A 20,193-nucleotide genomic window follows, 5' to 3' on the forward strand; every position below is an offset into this window, starting at 1 on the left:
ATCTCTAACAAGACTGAAGCAACTCACCTCGTCTCCAAAGTCTGTCCACTATCTACAAGATACAAGTCAGGAGTGTGATGGAATATTCCTCACTTGCTCCAACAACACTCAGCTTGATATCATTTAAGACAGAGCAGCCAACTTGATGGGAACTTCATCCACTCCCTTCAACATTCTTTCCCTCCACCACTAATAAACAGTGGCAGCGATGTACACCAAATACAAGATGTACTGCAGCAACTCAACAAGGCTCCTTACACACTTTTTGAATCCATGACCTCTACCATCTAGGACAAGGACAGCAGGTACATGAGAAGACCGCATTCTGCAACTTCCCCTCCAACCACATACTATCATTGCTGTTGGATCAACATCCTAACAGTACTATATAGGTGTATCTAACATTACAATATTTATACAAGCTAAGACAGTGCCAAAACATAATGACCTCATCTTGCCATTAAATATGAATGGAATTAAGTTGCATGAATGGTATTTACCATTTTTCAGCCCAAGACTCATTATTGTTTAAATCTCACTGTTGATACACAAATTGGTTGCTCCATTGAGCTATTGTAATGGTTTCACATATGAAATATTTCAGATATATCACAAAATGTAAGAAGCTACATTTATTCTGAGTAAATTTCACCTCATCGTCTGTGACCTAATTAAGCTGTTTAGAATTACAAGAGTTTTATTTGAGGATACATTGACTATAGTGGCAAGAGAATGAGTATTTTGTCGCCATGAATTTAATTAGTTTAGAAAAAGGATAGATTTTAAAAATGCAGGAGGTTAGGATATGGAATGTTCAGCCTGAAAGGAGAGTGATAACAGATTCAATTTTTCCTTTAATAAGGGCATTGATAATACTTGCCATTGGCTGGAACTAATTGGATAGCTTTTACAAAAGGCTTTAGGGTCACAATATGCAGAATGTTAAAAATCACAACACATTATAGTTCGGAAGCAGTAGCTTTCAGAGCATTGCTCGTTCATCAGGTGGTTGTGGAGTATAAGATCATAAGACAAAGAATTTATAGCAAAAGTTTACAGTGTGATGTAACTGAAATTTTATATTGAAAAAGACCTGGATTGTTTAAGTCGCTCATCTTTTGGAATGGGCATGTTGGTTTCAGTTCTTTCATATGTAAATACCTGAACTTAAAGTTACATTCTCAAGTGAACTTTAACAGTGGTGCCACATTGACCCAGATAATGCACTGAAGGAGTGAGGCTGTCTGTGCTCCAGACTGATTCTTATCTAAAGGGATGCACAGAATCTTACATGGATTCATGCAGATTTTGAGCAAAATACAATGTAATTTTCAAGTACAAATTCACCCCACAAACTTGCGTGCGTGGGGGAGAAATGTGTGTGGAGTCTAAAGGGGTATAAGTCTGTGCAAAGGTGCATGTGGGAACTTAGAAGAGAGCTTGTCTATGAGACAGGGTCTGTGCATGTAGTGCAGTAGGGTCACCTGTAGTGTGATATGAACCCAAGGTTGAGGCCATCCCCATGTGTACTGAACTTGGCTGTCAGCCACTTTGTGTTGTCACTTGACCCAAAGTCTGTCTTGGAAGATGGTCACCCGAAGGTCTGAGGTAGAATGTTCCGGACTGCTTAAGTGTTCTCCGAGTAGGAGGAAACTCTCCTGTTTGTTAATTGTTGTGCAGTGTCCATTCATCCGTTGCTGTAGCCTCTGCTCGGTCTCAATATATACAATGCCTCAGGGCATCTTTGCCTGCAGCGTATTAGATAGACAATACTGCTAAGTCAAATGAGTACCTGTCACAATCATGGTGGGAGATGAATATGCAGAAGGGATTTCTTCATCCATGAGTCTGATTTACATTTTCATTCTGCCTAGGCAAATGATGTTATGCATCTGGGTTACCCCAGCAAATAGGTGAAATTAGGTACTTGTGGTTAATAGTGTGTTCATGGTATATTGAGGCTGTAACACAATGGTAATACTGTTTAAATGCTCATGTAATTAAGTGAACACATTCCTGCATTTCAAGTTTAAATTACTTATCATTAAAGAACTTTTAGAGGTATTGCATAAAGAGAATGACCCAGGGCACTTCACATAGAGCTGGATCAAATATCTCCTAAAAGGGGTAGATATTTATGGAATCTGTAAGAGTTGGAAAAGTGCTGTTAAGACTGCTGTCAGATCAACTGCGATCTTATTGAAAGGCAAGGCAGGCTAGAAAGAACCTTTTGCCCAAAACGGTGATTTTACTGCTCCTTGGATGCTGCCTGAACTGCTGTGCTCTTCCTGCACCATTAATCCAGAATCTAGTTTCCACCTAGAAAGAACTTTCAGCCTGTTCCACCATAGCAGATCTATGGACCAAAGTATTAACTTTCTAATAATCCTGCACCGATTCCCATTTTGGAAGAGTTTCAAATATTTTCCATCATTTGTGTATAAAAGTGCTTCCCAAAATCTCTCCTGAATGATCTAACCCTAATTCTCAGAGTGGAGGGCACAGTTTCAGGCTCCCAAACAGTGCAAATAGCTTAGCTTTGTCTTTTCCTATGAATATCTTTAAGACTTGGATCAGATCACCTCTTAACCTTCTCAAGAAAACAGGTCTAATCTCTCCTCAAACATAAACCCTGAAGTCTAGGTATCATTCTTGTAAACTTACATTGTAATCCCTACAAGGCCAATATATTTTTGAGGTGTAATGCCAGTATCTGCTGACAGTACTCAAAAGGAGGAAATGCCGGTGGTTAGGGCCTTGGCTGCTGTCGACATGACAATCAATTCAGAGTGTGCATTAAACTATAATTGAGGAGCATGGTGGAATTGAGAAGATCAGAGATAGAGTTGATGCTTAAATAACAAAATGTATCATTTTAAAAAAACTTAAATAATACTAAGTGTAAATATCTCAACACTTTTGTTCCCAGTGGATTCTGACAAAATTGCAAGAAGTGCGAGAAAGAGGAGTACGTGATCATCCAAAGACATGAATGATACAGGAAGTATTATGAATTTTGTAAAACAATCATGAAAAATAGCTAGATTTTCAACTATTACTAAATGAGTTAAATTCACACAAACAGTGTTGTACACAAATATTTAGAATTAGCTAAAGTATTGGATGTCCAAGTTTAATAATTAAGAAATTGGACATTGTTTTGCATCCATACAGCTATTGTATTTAATGGCTGAATTATCTGTCCTGAATTTTCAGATGTTAGACTGTCGCATAGAGTAGAAAGCTCACTTCCATAGGCCTTCGTGTTTAATCTATTCACATGACTCAAAGGTTGGTCCAAAGGAAAGCACTACACTACCAAGTGCCACACAATACATTCAACAACACAGATGTGCCAATGACTTTCTTCACTGCAGTGCTTTGAAAGTTACTTTTGTGTCACTGGTCAGTTTGAAATATCCAGATATTTGACACATTAAAAACTCAATGATCCATTAGTGTATTTTAGTACAAGATGACACCACCTGGAGTTTAATTATTTCCAGTCAACACTAAACAAATAGTAGAGTGTTAGCTTGGCTGTTAATCAAATACCCAAGATCCTCCAGTTATATTCCATTACATTCAGAAGATTCACATTCTTGTAAATATTTAATCATGCTCATCAGCACATGAAATTGTTACTTATGTACTCAGACCATTAAGAGGATAGATGCTGGAGTATTAATATTCAATCCACTTTCTTGCAAACATAATGCACTGAAATTTAAACAACTATGGAGTCTCCACAGATCCAGACAAATCTTTGCTTAATACAAGGTCGTTTTTAATCATGACAAATTTGAACACAGGGCTTAATTTTCAAATTTTTAGTATGACAAAACTGCTAGATATTTCAGACTTCATGCTCCAAATCATATGCATTTTCTACTTTGTTCGATACTAGTATATTCCTGAAGTACATGTGTTGCTGAATCTATTTACATATACCACTCAATACAATTAATGTATGAATGTAATCACCCCATAGAATAACTATAAATAATTTCTAATCAGTGATGAATCTTTTGTTTGTAATTGATCATGCTCATGGCTAACTGTTTTTAAGTTCCTGCCTTTGATATTATAATGTTAATATGCAATTTTCTACAAAACTTCCAATTATGTCAATGCACTGTATAATCCAAAATGTTTACCATGTTTGCAGAGAACTTATAGTATGCATTTTAATGTTATGTGTAATTGTTAAACGTTATGCAGCAACTATGCCATGTTACCTCCAAAAGAAATGCTGACCTTGAAAATGGTAGCATTTGGGAAGGGATGGGGGAGTCATGGGAGTAAATTTTACAGTCTGTACCAATTTTAAAAACCTGTGTGTTTCCAAATTCATGGTGTTATTTTGAGTGATATTTTTCTTTTAAAAAATTCTTAAGCACTAACAAGTAAAAGCATAATACCATTCGAAATTGCAGTATGCCCCTTCATAAACTTCACCTGGATACAGCTGTTTAAAAAACAAAATGGAGATTAATCTTATGGAAGCATGATAGAAGGCAGTGATATTGTTCCAAGGAAAAGATCTTATTCAAATTTTGTTTGAAAATACAGAAATATACTCGGGTAGCAGAAATTAATTTTTTTTTAATGTGAATTGTGTTATCTAAGAGGCTCAAAAAATCCACTGTACATATTAAATGCAAGGTAGCTATAAATGGATATAATACCTGAATGTAATGTCTTGAAAGTTGACAGTTCTGCTCATAGTTTAAATGGAGTTTTGGATTGTCGCTAATGATGAAACAATAGTAACATAAAAAGCTACTTTTTAAATACAGCCTAATTTATAAGTTCTAAGTTCTATGACGAAGGCTGGAGTTTACAGTTCTTGACACAACCCTTGACTGTAAAATTTGGGCCTGGGAGGACACTCACTCTAAGCCTCAAATTGGTCCACAAAGATTTGACTGGCTCTGGTATTCGGATTGCGCTTCACATTTAGTACCACTTCTAGAGATTGGCAGGTCCAGCTACAGCAAACCCGACCTAACATTTTCAAAAAGGAAATTATATGGTTAAAAGTATGGAATAAAGACAAAATAACATCTACATTTTTTTAAAAAGTCATAAATTCAAGAAGTTTAGAATCTGACTCCTTGAACATTTAAAAGTGAATTTTCAGCACATGTAAAAAGGGCAGTACATACTCAGTTATTTAAAACTGGGTTTTTCTTTGAGTAATAATAACCAAAAGTGTGTAAAAGGTTGAAGTTCTGTGATAATTTGCTGATTAAAAAGTGGAATAATGCATCATTCTCACAACAGCAACTTCAGGATTTCTATGTTTAACTACATGTTGAAAATGGCAGAAGTTGCTATGAGTTTTACAGTGACACTGTTAAACAGCAGCAGTTTCACGATGATCATAACTACACATTCCAGACCAATTATTGAGATCTTGGGTCCATTGCCTAGAAAATTGACATTTCCTGATATGGTTGAAAGGTAGATGCATGCACATGCAACCAACTGTTCAGCAATGGGAGAGAGTATAATATCCACTTCATGTGTATTAGCAGAGAATCGATGATAGAAGAATAATTTAATTGTATCTTCTGCTTGGAATGCTATTTTAACTTTATGAATTCTCTGACCCTCATACTCATTCAAAAAAATCTCATTTTTGCTCACGAGTCTAATGTCTTGCATATCACAGTTGATAATATGCAAGTTCATAGTCATTCACATTTTCTTCAGCATAGCTATTCTGTAGTGTCTTAAACCAACCTCATCTTTTGGACCATTTGTGGGAACCTGCCTTCCAAAGTTTGATTCATTCAGCCATGAGCAAAAGTAAATTATTTAAGATGCCCATATACTTATGGGATACTTACAAATGGGTTTATTTCAATAGTTAATTGAAACAGCTAAAATATGCATTAGGTCAAGGGTAAAGTCAAAATTGGAAACAAAATTCATATTCCTCTGAAATGAAACAATACAGAAGTCTTTTGTTAGATAATTAGATCTGATGGAGGTTTTCAATATCTTCACTTGTTCATTTTTGACAGATTTATTTTATTGAATGTTGGCTAGTTAAAATAGCTAATTGAAAAGATCTATTACAAGTGAAAAAAAACTTTAACAAAAAACTGAACTCTAGCTTGTTTGATACAAAGCTATTCTAGGTATCTATTTGGCCAAGGTTTGCTTCTTTGGAATTCTGTAACCAGGAAGAGGAACAGATAACTCAGTATTATACATGAGCTGAAGCATAAGTACCAATGTTATCTCTACTCAGCCTTGTATTTGAGTAATTGGGTAAACCTAAAATATTTGCACCATGAAATGCCTGTTATTGGAAATTGTAACAAGGCATAACCTTAACGGTACTTTACTTTTATAGAGACTAACCTTACAGACTGATCATTATTTTACTAAAATTTATCATGGACATGTAATTTCTAACAATGTGAAATTGTGAAGTAATATTTTGTTTTCAGTGCTGCTTTTGTTTGAGCTTTTCTTTAGCTTTGCACACAGTACCATTGCACCAATGGTAAGTTGATTTTTTAAAAATGTATGGATGCAGATTGTTGAATAAAAGTGTACTGCCCTCTCGTCTATTATTCTTCGATATTCAAGAAAAACTGGAATGAATTTAAACTCCATACAGTTAAGGGGAAAAAAAATCATCCACACAAAGTAGAAAGGGTACTGTAACAGTGAGTCAATGCCACTTACCCAAACAGTCTGAGAAGGACATGGTCTCGTTACTTTAGTCTTCATGCAGGAGAGAATTGTAAACATTGCATCATTCAAAGTATTTTACATAATACATTATTCAATTATTTTTCCCCATGGTTGTGACTTGGTACCAACTCAGTAGAATATTTGTTTTAGTTTAAGACTATGCAAAGGAAACTTGGAATTTTAAATTGTCCCTAGATATGAATAACCAGGACCCTGAGAGAATGTCCGAATAGATGCATTGAAGCTTTTCTGGTTGGATAAGGATTTGATGCCATTAGGAACCTGCATGGTCAACAGGAATTAAGCCAAGATTGAAACAAGGGTACCATGGCATTTTTACATTTAACTTCATAAGAATAGACCTTTATATTAAAAAAAAAACCCATTCAGCCAAAACAAAGAGATAGTCTCAACAGCAGTAAAACCCATATGTGGACTCACCATCCCAGTTTATGAATTTCCATCACATTTTAATAGATATCATTCATTCAGCACTCATTTGGGTACTACAGTCTCAGAAGCCTATTCTGATGCTATTAATTGATCAAGGATTTACCGATCCTTGATCCTCATTATAAAAGATTAAGTCACCAGTCACCTTACAGAAAGATCCCAAGGCTGCAGTGCTCTTTAAAAAAAAATACTCCTGTAATCTGTGTTATAACAACTTGGCCAGATAAAAGTACAGGACAGGTTTAGTAACCAAATAGCAAACCCTTTCAGTCAACCACAGAATTACAATATTGGACTTTAGCCTTTATTATTTCCAAGTACTGGAGACTTGCCAGTTCTTTCTCACTGGTGTAATATGAATTCCAGTTCACTTTGGTTCCAAAACTCAAAGCTTTACATTGGACAAGATTCAATGTAATGCTGTAGAAATATACTTGTACACTTATGTTTGAAAGTAACTATTCTCCCTAAAGTTACTTATACTGAGTGTGCACATTTATTCACGTTTTAATCGAACAATGACTGCACTATTTAACAAAAAAAAGGAAATCCTTTGCTTCAAATGGTATTCACAAAATACAAACTGTAAATTAACAGTGAGTTCATTTCATTGTAATCCAAATAATTAATAGGACAATTGATGGCTTAGTGTAGACTTTACAGGTTGGGGTAAATTGGATAACTGAAACTGAAGAATGAAGTTTGTGTTTAATTTCAGTTTAAAACAGCAGCATTACCAGTTATGAAACATCTTTAACTTCAAAGTACAGATCAGTTAATTAATGACCAAAATACAATACAATAGAAAAATCCTAACAATCTTTGATGTCAGATTTTAACAGTTGCAATTTATAGGCTTTTAAATTCGAAGGGTGAAATATACATATTAAGCTAATTTTAAACAATAAAACAAAATGAGTGTGATATAGCTGAAACAAGGATATTAAAAGTGCATTTAAGATTTCATCCTTCTGCTATCTATTTTAGCACCTTCTGAAAACATGGTATTTGGCCATTATTATTGGCAGCAGCATTCTGCCTGGCACCTATTGCTCAACTTTTAAAATTGTAGTACGTACAGATAGGCTTCAATTTATAGCTCCTGAAATAAAATTATTTATCCAAATTAAATAATTGATTCCCAGATTGAAAATTTGCAAATTTAGTTTCTCAAGATTAGAAATTCCTGCTTCAGTCAAGTGGCTTTCTCCAAATGCAAGGGCCTTTTGGCTGTCACAGTGTGCATAACTTAATATGATGAATTGATACCAAATTACCTGCTCAAGTACACACTGCAAATTAATTTAAATCAAATCCTAGTGAAGGTATTGTTAATTCCTTTCACAAATTTGAAAAGATGCATAATTTATGAACACCAAAGGAGGACATATTATATAATCATTCTTCACACAAGTTAAACTCAACAATAATGTGCAGAAACACATTTGTCCGTATATCCATTTTCCCAAATCCCACTTGTCTATGTTGCCCGTCTCTACTAATATTTAGAATGGTGTCCTCTATATGGAGTTTTAATTTGGTTTCTTTAAAATGTCTATAAAATTGAAGAATTCAAGAAAAAATAAGAAAACACAACCTTTACTGCTTTAAACTAGTGATTCAGACTATGTTGCTCCCCGCAAGGATTAGGAGAAAGTGAGCACTGCAGGTGCTGGAGATCAGAGGCGAGAGTGTGGTGCTGGAAAAGCACAGCAGGTCAGGCAACATCCGAGAAGCAGGAGAATCGAAGTTTCAGGCATAAGCCCTTGATTGGGATTCCTGATGCTTCCTGACCTGCTATGTTTTTCCACCACCACACACTCTAACCCCACAAGGATTATGCAGCTGGCATCCAATTCTTAGGAATGTAACATTACAGAAAGCACTAATGACAAAAGTGGCTAACATTGCAGACTGACTTCACTCAGATGCATCACTCCTGTCATATTCAGAAGGGATATCACAGCAAAAGCAAGCCTTTATATAAATGATGTTCAAATTCAAGGCACGGTATTTTAACATTCAAAGACAATTACCTATTGCATAATGTGTAAAAACTCAAAGGTAAGAGTATTGGTCTTTAAAAATTCTTATAATCTTTAACTGTTCATAAAATATATCAGTGAGAAAAGCTTTAAAATCAAAATGCAATTATATAGCAGAATTGTGCATTACAAATTATATCTCAACTTCAAAACAAGTGATTACTTACCTAACTCTCCAAAATGTCGAAACACCTGTACAGTCTTTTACAATTATTGATACTACATTATTCCAACAAATAATATCCCTTTTTGACCAAGATAAATAATTTTCAAAGCTAGAAAAGATGCAATATATATAGAATACATATTTACAGTTGTCTGTAAGCATTTAAACATGATGTACCTAGGTATAATTTCGATGGTAATAATAATAGAATAAATAAAATCCTGTGGAGTGGATCCACCTATCCTTTGCAAGTCTATGAAAGCACAAACATCGAAGCAGACTGGAATTTTTCTACAATTTAAACTTGTAAGCATTTCATTGTTCACAAATGGAATGAGCAACTTATGTTTTAATAGCTTGAATAAAAACATTTTACACTAGCCCAACAAGAATCATTCTGGAATCTGTTGTGCTAATACTTAAAATTCCTTTCCTGTTTTTATTATATTTTGCAACTCATTCAATATTCATAATATGTTTATTCTACATTGCTGTCATTAAAAGCAATAATTAATGTCAGTATTTTAACTATTGAAAACATCTGTAGTTAATCTATGCTACGATTCTAAATGGATCAAATCAGAATAAATCTCAAAGGAAATCAAAGTATTTGTTTTGTACACCGTTTACTCTCAATTAAAATTCCTCTGCATGTTAAATGCAACCCATCCAGTAGTCATCATGGGAATCAAAAAGTTATTTTGTACCCTTTATTATCGATAATGTTTGCATTCAGTAAACCTCTGGATTCTTGGAATGCCACATATACTTTTGACACAGAGATATGTAAAACTAGATTTGGGAGCAGTTACTATTACAAAAGTTGTAAAACAACCACCTTTGGAAAACATTTAGGTCCATTTCAACATGACCCAATTCCCAGCAATTTTTATTATAAAAACACCTCAGTTAAAGCTTTAAACATCTGTGCAAATCCTTTTTCAGAAATGTGTAGAAAACCGCAGCTTTTTTTTTGCAAATAGAAAAACTGTGAATGAAAAATTCTGAATAGAACACAGAAGTGATGTATCTGCAGTGTCAATACCAAGCTCGCTTTAAAACTGGACACAAATTCCTAAGTGTAGCTTACAGATAAAGTACAACAGAGTTGTCAAGTAAAAGCAGACAGCTTGACAAAAAGTATCGAGTGATGTGAAGCTGGTTCTTGCTGCTGGTCTGTCCTTTATACCAGGTTAAATTCCTTCAGGTTTAGCTGTAAGATAGTGTCCTTGACAGCAGCAAAGACAAACCGTATATTCTCGGTGTCTGTGGCACATGTGAAGTGAGAGTAGATGACCTTTTCTTTATCTGGATTCTGATTTTGATAAGTTTTCAAGATGAAATCACAAGCAGCTGTGGGATCTTGTTGAGGACCTTAGAAGCATCAGATTTACATCAGTCACAATATGATATATTATTAAAGCATCATTAAATCAAACAATAAGCACAAATTACAATCAGTTCCTCAAACACAGATCTGGGCAACCTGCCTCAATACAGTTTAAAAATGAAAAGAAATAACATTCAACAACACAAAAGACAAATCATGCCAAACCAACCTAGAGCAATAATTAGCAAACCTAAGAACGCTGAATTGTCTTCAATTAAACATTGTAGAAAACCAAGTCAGAACAGGCTATAATCAAACTATATACCAAATATCAGATCTCACAGCAACAACATTTGTTCCAGTCTAATTAATCAAGGCACAATGTGGCTGGAGAAGTAGTAATGAGAAGCAAAGAAATGGCAGAGAAACTTAATTGGCATTTTTCATCAGTCTTCACAGTGGAAGATACCAGTAGCATACCAGAACTTCACATAGGTCAGGGCAGGGGTGGGTACAGTGGCATCACTAAAGAGATGCCAAGGAAGCTGAAAATTCTGATGGTGGATAAATCACCTGGATCGAATGGACTACATCAAGGGTGTTGAAGGTGATAGCTGAGGAGATTGTGGAAGCATTGGCGATCTTTCAGGAATCACTGGAGTCAGGGAGGGTCTCAGAGGCCTGGAAAATGGCTAACATTTAAGGAGAGACAGAGGCAAAAGATGGCATATTACAGGCTGTTTGCCTGAACTCTGGTCCAACCGTAGTGTCACTACCCTTAGACCAAGATACCCAGTTCAAGTTCTCCTTGCTCCAGCCAGAAATGTGTAACAGCATCTCTGAACTGATTGATTAGAAAAATAGGTTAAATGTTTTAAAAATCCTGATCTCAGTCTTTGGGAAGATTTTAGCATCCATTATCAAGGATGAGATTGCAGAGTACTTGGAAATGCATGGTAATAACAGGGCTTAGTAACCAAGGCCTCACCAAGGGAAGGTCACCTCTGACACGTCTGTTAGAATTCTTTGAGGAGATAATAAGTTACACAAACGAGAGCCAATGAATGTAATCAATTTGGATTTCCATAAGGTCTTTGACAAGGTACCACTACAGAAGGCTGCTAAATAGGAGCACATAAGGAGCAAGGTACAGGCAAGAAGAGAGCATTGGCTGACTGGCAGAAGGCAGAGAGGATAAAAGGAGTCTTTTGCAAGATGGCAGCCAGTGATCAGTGGAGTTCCGCAGGGGGCAGTGTTAGGACCACAATAATCACCTTATACATTAATGACCTGGATAAAGGAACTGAAGGCATTGTTGCTAAGTTTGCAGATGACACAAAGATATGTGGAGGGACAGGTAGTGTTGATGAGATAGAGGCTGTAGGAGGATTTGGACAGGTTAGGAGAGTGGGGGTGGGACACCAAAGTAGTGGCAGATGGAATACAATGTGGGAACGGTGAGGTTATGCAAGTTGGGAAGAAGAATATAGGCATAGACTTTTCTGTATGAGGAAAGATTTCAGAAATCTGAAACACAAAAGGAACTTGGGAGTCTTAGTTCAGATTTCACTAAGTTAACATGCAGGTTCAGTTAACAGTTAGGATGGTAAATGCATTAGGAGGGCTAGAATATATGAGATCAGGAATGCCCTGCCGAGACTGTATAAAGCTCTGGTCAAATCACGTTTGGAAAATTGTGAACAATTTTAGGACCTATATTGAGGGAGGTTGTGCTGGCCTTGGAGGTTTACAAGAATGATCTTGGGCATGAGGGGCTTGTCACGTGAGGAACGCTTGAGAACTCTGGATCTGCACTCTTGATTAGAAGGATAAGAAAAGTCCTCATTGACATTTTCAGAATACTAAGAGGCCTGGGATAGAGTGGACATTGCGAAGATGTTTCCACTAGTGAGAGACTAGGACCCAAGGGCATAGCCTCGGAGTGAAGGCTTAATTTTTTAAAATGGGAGGTAAGGAATTTCTTCAGCCTGAGGGTGGTGAATCTGTGGAACTCTCAGCTTTGAAAGCCTTATGTGGCGAAGTCATTGATTATTTTTAAGACAGATAGCGTCTTGATTAGTAAGGGGGAATCAAAGGTTACAGAGAGAAGACAGGAGAATGGGATTGAGAAACATATCAGTCACGATCAAATGGCAGAACAGACTGGCTTAATTAGGCTGAATAGCCTAATTCTACTCCTAAATTTTATGTCCACAAGTTTGCATGAGGTGGGGGGGTTGGTTTGGAAACAGTGAACCAAGAATAATTAAACTGGGAGAGTACAGCAAGGCGACACTGGTTCAAAACAAAAGACAAACTTCCAACAAATTTAAGATTGTTCTATATGGCTAACAGGTCGACTTAACTTTCAAATTATTGGGGGCAATGCTAGATTCATGGTGTTGTCAATATGAGGATGAGCATGCCCGCCTGAAGTATTTGGTAGGATTTCTGAGAGTAAAAAGATGCTTGCCAAGGTCAATCAGCAGCCAGAAGATTTTGTTCCAAAGCGGACAGAATAACACTAATGATTTTATTGGATGAGTTGTTGACTCGAGATTTCCTGCCCTGGTATTTCCTCCCAGTTTTGACAAACATTTGCTTTTAAAAGTGGTGGCATTATTTGTCTGGCTGTGTCAGGTGAAGCAATCAAGGTCCATTTCAAAACTCCTACAGTGCCTAGTGTGTCCTTAGAATAATTTCATTGTCCACCATAAAATCAAGTCCCAGACTTAAGCTCTCCATTGAGAGCTTGCTTTGGAGAGTGAGTGCCAAGCATTCTGGCTACATGACCAGCTGAACTCAGTTACGATTGTCTCAATTTGTTCTGCCAGTTCAGGTGAGTACCTCAGTGTATGGTATTTCATTTTGCCATTTGAGGCAGCTCAAGTGAAAGTGATTAAGTGGCTGTGATCCATTCAATAATCATGGCAATTCTCTTGTAGCTGTATGTCTGTGAATACCGTATCAGTTATCCTTTTATCTATTCAGAAATCACACTGACTCTGGCAACAGGTCCCGGTCAAGGTGTGCATGAAGTGGTTGAGAATATCCCGAAGATTTCTCTGATGAAAAGGGGTGAGATTCCTGCATTTTGACCCAAAATTGAGAGTTCCATTTTTCTGACAGAGAGAGAGAGAGAATGTATTTCTATATTCTGCATTCTTGTGGGATGTTTGCTTACTCCCACAAGAGATTGAAAGAGTCCACTTGACTGCTTAACCAGGAACTGACTGCCAACCTTATGCACATCAGCTAAGATAACATCAGATTCTGACACTTCGCTGCTGAACAGAAACTTGAATATAACCAGCATTTCTACTAATACGGGAAGGTCATCAAGATAGTACTTATTGACAAACTTTGGTGGTGTGTTTGCTTCTTCATTGATGGATGAGAGCTGTTTGAGAAAGTGGTTAAAGTAGTTTGCTCATCTTTTTTCGAATTTGAACTTTATGAGCAGTATTGACCTGCAGTACTGAGGGGAAACCTGCCGACAGGGGCCCAGTGAGAGATTTCAGAGCATCACAGAATCTCTTTTAGCTTTTGTGGTTCTCATATGACTGAAATTAGTCTGCTTTCTGATTCTGCCAAGTGTTTTGCATCACTCTAAACAGTAGTATGGATGTTTTGTTAAGCATTGTGCCTGGATAGTGATGACTACTCATTGAGCAAGCCCTGAAGAGGAAATGATTTCCTCCTAAGATTTTTGAATCAACTCATTGTTTCATTAAATCAAGCGTTTACAATTGAGAGGTAGAGCCACGAGCCTTTACTGGAATGGGTACATAATATCTCTGAAGATATGCAGGATATTTCTAACTCATCGCTTAAGGACTTGTGACATATAGATGATAGAAGAAAATGACTAAGTGCATAAACTGGATAATAGCAAAGGAGAGTTACTTGTCAACAATCACATTCTCTCCTCCTAACCTAACTTGCACAAATCCAAGATACGTCCAGAAGGCTGGAGATAGAACCAGGTGATTGAATGACCAAGATGTGTTCTGTGTCTTGATGAGCTTTAAAAGGTTCCACAACATGGTGCTGACTCACATTCAAGATCTCTGGACTTTAAACTAGTCTCATCTGACCAGTTGACTGGAATCAGTCTTCTCATGCTAGGGTATGCCAATCTCAAAGTTGTTGAGAGTACAGAACCCCAGCACCACCCTCACCTGGTTTGATCAACCAATCAAAGCTGTTTATTGGGATGTGTGGGCTTGTCAGGATCTTTCAAGTGTCTAATCCTTATTGGTCCTTCCCTTGACCCATCTCACCTGCAGCTCCCAGGAGCTATGGGAAATCAGATGGAAATAATGGAATGCTGCAATAAAAGGAACTGAAAGAAATTTCTATTTGAATAAAGTCTTATGTGTTGGATGGCAGTATTCAACTGTAACTGTCTTTCAAATCACTTCCAACTAAACATTTAAAAAATCTTCAGTCCCTACCCGAAACAACGCATGTTGTCATTGGTCATTGTGTCACCTTGAAACAATCTCAGAATCCCAATCTCATACCCAGCCTATCATAAGTTACCATAATTAATTCATGTCCATGGCAACTCAAGTCCTTTCTACAGCTATGGATCACTGTCCAGTCTTTCTACCTCTAAATACATTAACCTACAGTTCATCTGAAACGTCCTGCACTACCCTGGACTAAAGTCCCATTTGTCTACCCGACCATGCTTGCTGATCTATTTGGCACATATTTTATAGAAAGCTTGTTTGGACATGATATGTTCAATGGTCACACAGCGCAAAAAGAGGCCATTTGATTGTTCTCCAGGGCCTTGTCCTTCCCTTTTGCAGATCACCCTGCTCAGCAAGATTAATACTGAAAAAGGTTGTCTATAATTGAATCAGGACCAGGTGGAATACAAGAAGCTCTTAATAATCATTCAGACCAATTAAATAGAGAAATTAGTTGAGTTACTGCACCTAGAAATTAAGGCCTGAATCTGAGCCAGAATGCAAATTTGGTGCAGATAGACTATTCTGACATTGGCAAAATCTAAATATCCTACAGAATTTAAACGCCTTCTTATTTCCTCCCCCAACACCACACCACCCCCCTCCTCCCGCCCACCCGTCATGGTATTTCTATCCACACAACATTGATTAATAGTCTAGAAGTCTTTTGGAAGAAATATAACATTGGAGCAGAGAGAAAGATTGTCAAGTTGATTTAGATGGTAGCTTGCTAGGTCTTTACAAAACTCTCCTGCTCTTCAATCCCCACAAGTAAAGATGCTAATTTATTCAGTCCTTCTGGACTTCCCGTGAGAAAAATAATTATTGGTCACTCATCCCAGCTATATTAACACCAGAAGCTGTCAGATTTCATTTCAGATCACTTGCCCTTTAACCTCTGACTCAACCACATCCCACCCTCACCTGAGAGCAATTACAGGACAACTACAGGGATTTCTAATAAAAGAAAACAAAACTAAAATACTTGCAGGTGTATAAACTGAATTTCTCTCTCGGTCAATGGTACAAGTATTGTGGGAATAAATGTAGACACTTATTGCAATCTTGACACTCCACTATTTTCCAACAGAAATAATTTAATTATATAAAGTCATAGAGATATACAGCACAGATACAGATCCTTCGGTCCAACTCATCCATGCTGATCAGATATCCCAACCCAATCTAGTCCCACCTCCCAGCACCCAACCCATATTCCTCCAAACCCTTCCTATTAGATGTTGCAATTGTACTACCACTTCCTCTAGCAGCTCATTCCATATACATACCACCCTCTGCATGAAAAAGTTGCCCCCTAAGTTTCTTTTATATCTTTCCCTTCTCACCCTAAACCTATGCCCTCTAGTTCTGGACTGTCCCACCCCAGGGAAAAGACTTTGTCCATTTACTCTATCCATGCCCCTCATGATTTTATAAACCTCTATAAGGTCACCCCTCAGCCTCCGACACCCCAGCCTATTCAGCCTCTCCCTATAACTCAAATCCTCCAACCCTGGCAACATCCTTGTAAAATATTTGCTGAACCCTTTCAAGATTCCCAACATCCTTCCAATAGGAAGGAGGCCAGAATTGCCCACAATATTCCAACAGTGGCCTAACCAATGTCCTGTACAGCTGCAACATGACCTCCCAACTCCTGTACTCAATACTGACCGATAAACGAAAGCATACCAAATGCCTTCTTCACTATCCTATCTACTTGCGATTCCACTTTCTGCACTCCAAGGTCTCCATTATATTTGATTTCATTGTTAAACCAACAAGGAAAAAACATTTAAGCCATTTATTAATAGCTAGAATTATGATTTGAAATAGATCAAATTTCCATAAAACACTCACCATTATATTCTGGAAAATAATCGACTAAATGAGAATACATGATTTTTTCTTCCAGAAGATCCTTCTTGTTTAGGAAGAGAATGACTGAGGAACTATGAAACCAGGGATAGGTGATAATTGTCTTAAATAATGCCTTGCTCTCCTCCATCCGATTCTAAACCAAAATATAAAACACTTTTACATTAAACAGATAACAGCAGATAACGAACAGAGAAAACCATCGCCTCTGGGATGCATTGTAACAAAGTTACCTTGGAAAGATGATTCTGTATAAGGCAAGAATTCTGCCCAGTTTTATATAGAGCAGATAATGCAGGTGGCATTATTTCCAAAATGTTTTTAATTGGGGTGTTCTACTGGTGAATATTTTTCCATCTTTGATGATGTCAATAAGCAATCTAATTCTTCAGTGGCGCGTTTACTGTGCCAGTGATTACAAAGAAGAACTTAAAGTGGCACTGCCAACAGTCAAATAAGTTAATTCTGTTCTATCGGAAAAGAAAGCAGTATAAAAAAAAGGAATAAAACTAGGGCGGACCACATAGCATTAACTTAGGTATCAGAAACAGTGGAAGAGCCAGCCTAATCACTCTTTCAAAACTTCCACATAGAATCAGAGCTGTACAGCACAGAAACAGACCCTTCAGTCCAACTTGTCCATGCCAACCAGATATCCTAAATTAATCTAGTCCCATTTGCCAGCATTTGGCCCATGTTCCTCCAAACCCTTCTTATTCATATACCCATCCAAATATCTTTTAAATGCTGTAATTGGACCAGCCTCCATCACTTTTTCTGGTAGCTCATTCCACAAACGTACCACCCTCTGCATGAAACATTTGCTCCTTGTGTCACTTTTAAATGTTACCCCTCACACCCTTAAACCCATGTCCTCTAGTTCTGGACTACTCCACCCCAGGAAAAAGACCGTGTCTTTTTACCCCATCCATGCCCCTCATGATTTTATAAACCTGTATAAGGTCACCCCTCAGGCTCCACCGTTCCAGGGAAAACAGTCCCAGCCTATTCAGCCTCTCCCGACAGCTCAAACCCTCCTACCCTGACAACATCCTTGCAAATCATTTCTAAACCCTTGCAAGTTTCACAACATCCTTCTGATAGGAGGGAGACCAGAAACTGGGAACTTCAGCCAAAATTTAGAAAGCTGTTAAAAAATCTTTCAAGCGACAGCCTGACACAGTCATATCATAAAGCACCTATTTGTTCTTAAGGTGATGCTGTGCAACTTGATTTTCATTGCTGCTCTCCATCTGATGTAGGTATACCCATAACACTTTCAGGGAGGGAGTTCCAGGAGTTTTACTCACTGAAGTGAACATAATGTAAATGGAAGGCAGGCTAGTGTTGACACTGGAAGGGAGACTTGCAGTTGGTGTTTCCATGAGACTGCTATCCTTATGTCTCTACATAGTGGAGGTTGCTAGTTTGATCAATACTGTTGAAGGAAGCTTGGTGATTTGCTACATTGTATCTTGTAGATGGTACATGCCATTGCCATCTGCTTTGGTGGTGGAGAGATTGAATGTTCCAAATATTTAATGGAATGCAGATTAATCATTTGTTTTGGTTTTGAGCACTTTCACTGTTGTTGAGGGGACACTTCTTCATGCAAGGAGTATTCTACTGTATTTCCTTGCAGATGGTGGACAGGCTTAGGGGAATATCGAGGTGCATTGCATTTAAGAGAATTTCTCACCTCTGATGCGTTCGTGTAGCTGGAGCATTAACGTGATTCTTCTAATCAGGTTTTTGGTGAATGCCAACCTAATCAATGGATGTTGATTTTGGAAAATTCTGTGGTGATAAAACTGTTGAATATTAAAGAGAAATGTTTAGAACCTTTCTCATTTGAGATGGTCATTTCTTTGCAATTGTGTGGCATAAAGATTATTTCCATTCAGCAGCCCAGGCCTCAATGTTGGCCATAAGGACACAGGTTGTTTCAGTAACTGAGAAAGTTGTAGATGGTATTGAGCCTTGTGCAACTGTCAAACAATTTCACTTCAGAGCTTATGATGATATCATTGATGAACCAACTCAAGATGGTTGGGCTAAGGACACTACCCTGGGAAAACTCTGGAGCAATGCTGGGGCTATAATGGTTGAACCTTGATGTACACAATATGTTGTAGAGTCATTGAGTCACACAACATGGAAACTGACCCTTTAGGGAGAAAGTGAGGTCTGCAGATGCTGGAGATCAGAGCTGGAAATGTGTTGCTGGAAAACAGGCAGCATCCAGGGAACAGGAGAATCGACGTTTCGGGCATAAGCCCTTCTTCAGGAAACTGACCCTTTAGTCCAATTTGTTCATGCTGACCAAGTTTCCCTTGATGGCACTTGCCAGGATAATACCTTCCATTCATTTGTTGTTGATTGAGAAAGAACCAGTGGGGCTGTAATTGGCCAAATTGGATTTATCCTGCTTTTTATGAACAAAACTTACCTGGGCAATTTTCCACATTGTCCTGCATAGGTCAGTAATGTAGCTGTAATAGAATAGTTTTGCAGGAAAATGGCTAGTTATCAATCACTGAAAAATTTGTTGTCTCAGTGTCTCAAGCCTTTTCTTGATGTCACATGGAATGAGGAGAAAGTGAGGTCTGCAGATGCTGGAGATCAGAGCTGGAAATGTGTTGCTGGAAAAGCGCAGCAGGTCAGGCAGCATCCAGGGAACAGGAGAATCGACGTTTCGGGCATAAGCCCTTCTTCAGGAATGGGGAAAGTTTGTCCAGCAGGCTAAGATAAAAGGTAGGGAGGAGGGACTTGGGGGAGGGGCGTCAGAAATGTGATAGGTGGAAAGAGGTCAAGGTGAGGGTGATAGGTCAGACTGGGGTGGGGGCAGAGAGGTCGGGAAGAAGATCTCAGGTTAGGAAGGCGATGCTGAATTTGATGGATTTGACTCCTCTGGGACACCCGGACCAACCAACCCAACCACCCTGTAGCTCAACATTTCAATTCCCCCTCCCACTCCACCAAGGATATGCAAGTCTTTGGACTCCTCCATCGTCAGACCACAACAAAACGACGGTTGGAGGAAGAACGCCTCATCTTCCGGCTAGGAACCCTCCAACCACAAGGGATGAACTCGGATTTCACCAATTTCCTCATTTCCCCTCCCCC

At 37.9% G+C, this 20,193-nt stretch overlaps 2 protein-coding genes across 4 annotated transcripts in view; one reads left to right on the forward strand and one right to left on the reverse strand.

Moving 5' to 3' along the window:
• vps13a (vacuolar protein sorting 13 homolog A) overlaps positions 1-6,585 on the forward strand; it is a 421,720-nt gene extending 415,135 nt beyond the window's left edge. For all 3 annotated transcript variants that reach the window (XM_043712521.1, XM_043712545.1, XM_043712559.1), the window contains one exon: positions 2,930-6,585. In XM_043712521.1, coding sequence (XP_043568456.1) covers positions 2,930-2,992 — 63 coding nt within the window. In that variant the 3' untranslated portion in view covers positions 2,993-6,585. The remainder of the gene's footprint in view (positions 1-2,929) is intronic.
• Positions 6,586-8,911: 2,326 nt separating this feature from the next.
• LOC122561122 (guanine nucleotide-binding protein subunit alpha-14) overlaps positions 8,912-20,193 on the reverse strand; it is a 169,315-nt gene continuing 158,033 nt past the window's right edge. Inside the window, exons 6-7 of the mRNA XM_043712573.1 lie at positions 17,050-17,203; positions 8,912-10,752 (exon numbers count right to left, since the gene is read on the reverse strand). Of these exons, the coding sequence (XP_043568508.1) occupies positions 10,562-10,752; positions 17,050-17,203 (345 nt within the window). The 3' untranslated portion in view covers positions 8,912-10,561. The remainder of the gene's footprint in view (positions 10,753-17,049; positions 17,204-20,193) is intronic.

The sequence above is a fragment of the Chiloscyllium plagiosum genome, chromosome 2 (genome assembly GCF_004010195.1).
Source record: "Chiloscyllium plagiosum isolate BGI_BamShark_2017 chromosome 2, ASM401019v2, whole genome shotgun sequence".
Classification (NCBI taxonomy): domain Eukaryota; kingdom Metazoa; phylum Chordata; class Chondrichthyes; order Orectolobiformes; family Hemiscylliidae; genus Chiloscyllium; species Chiloscyllium plagiosum.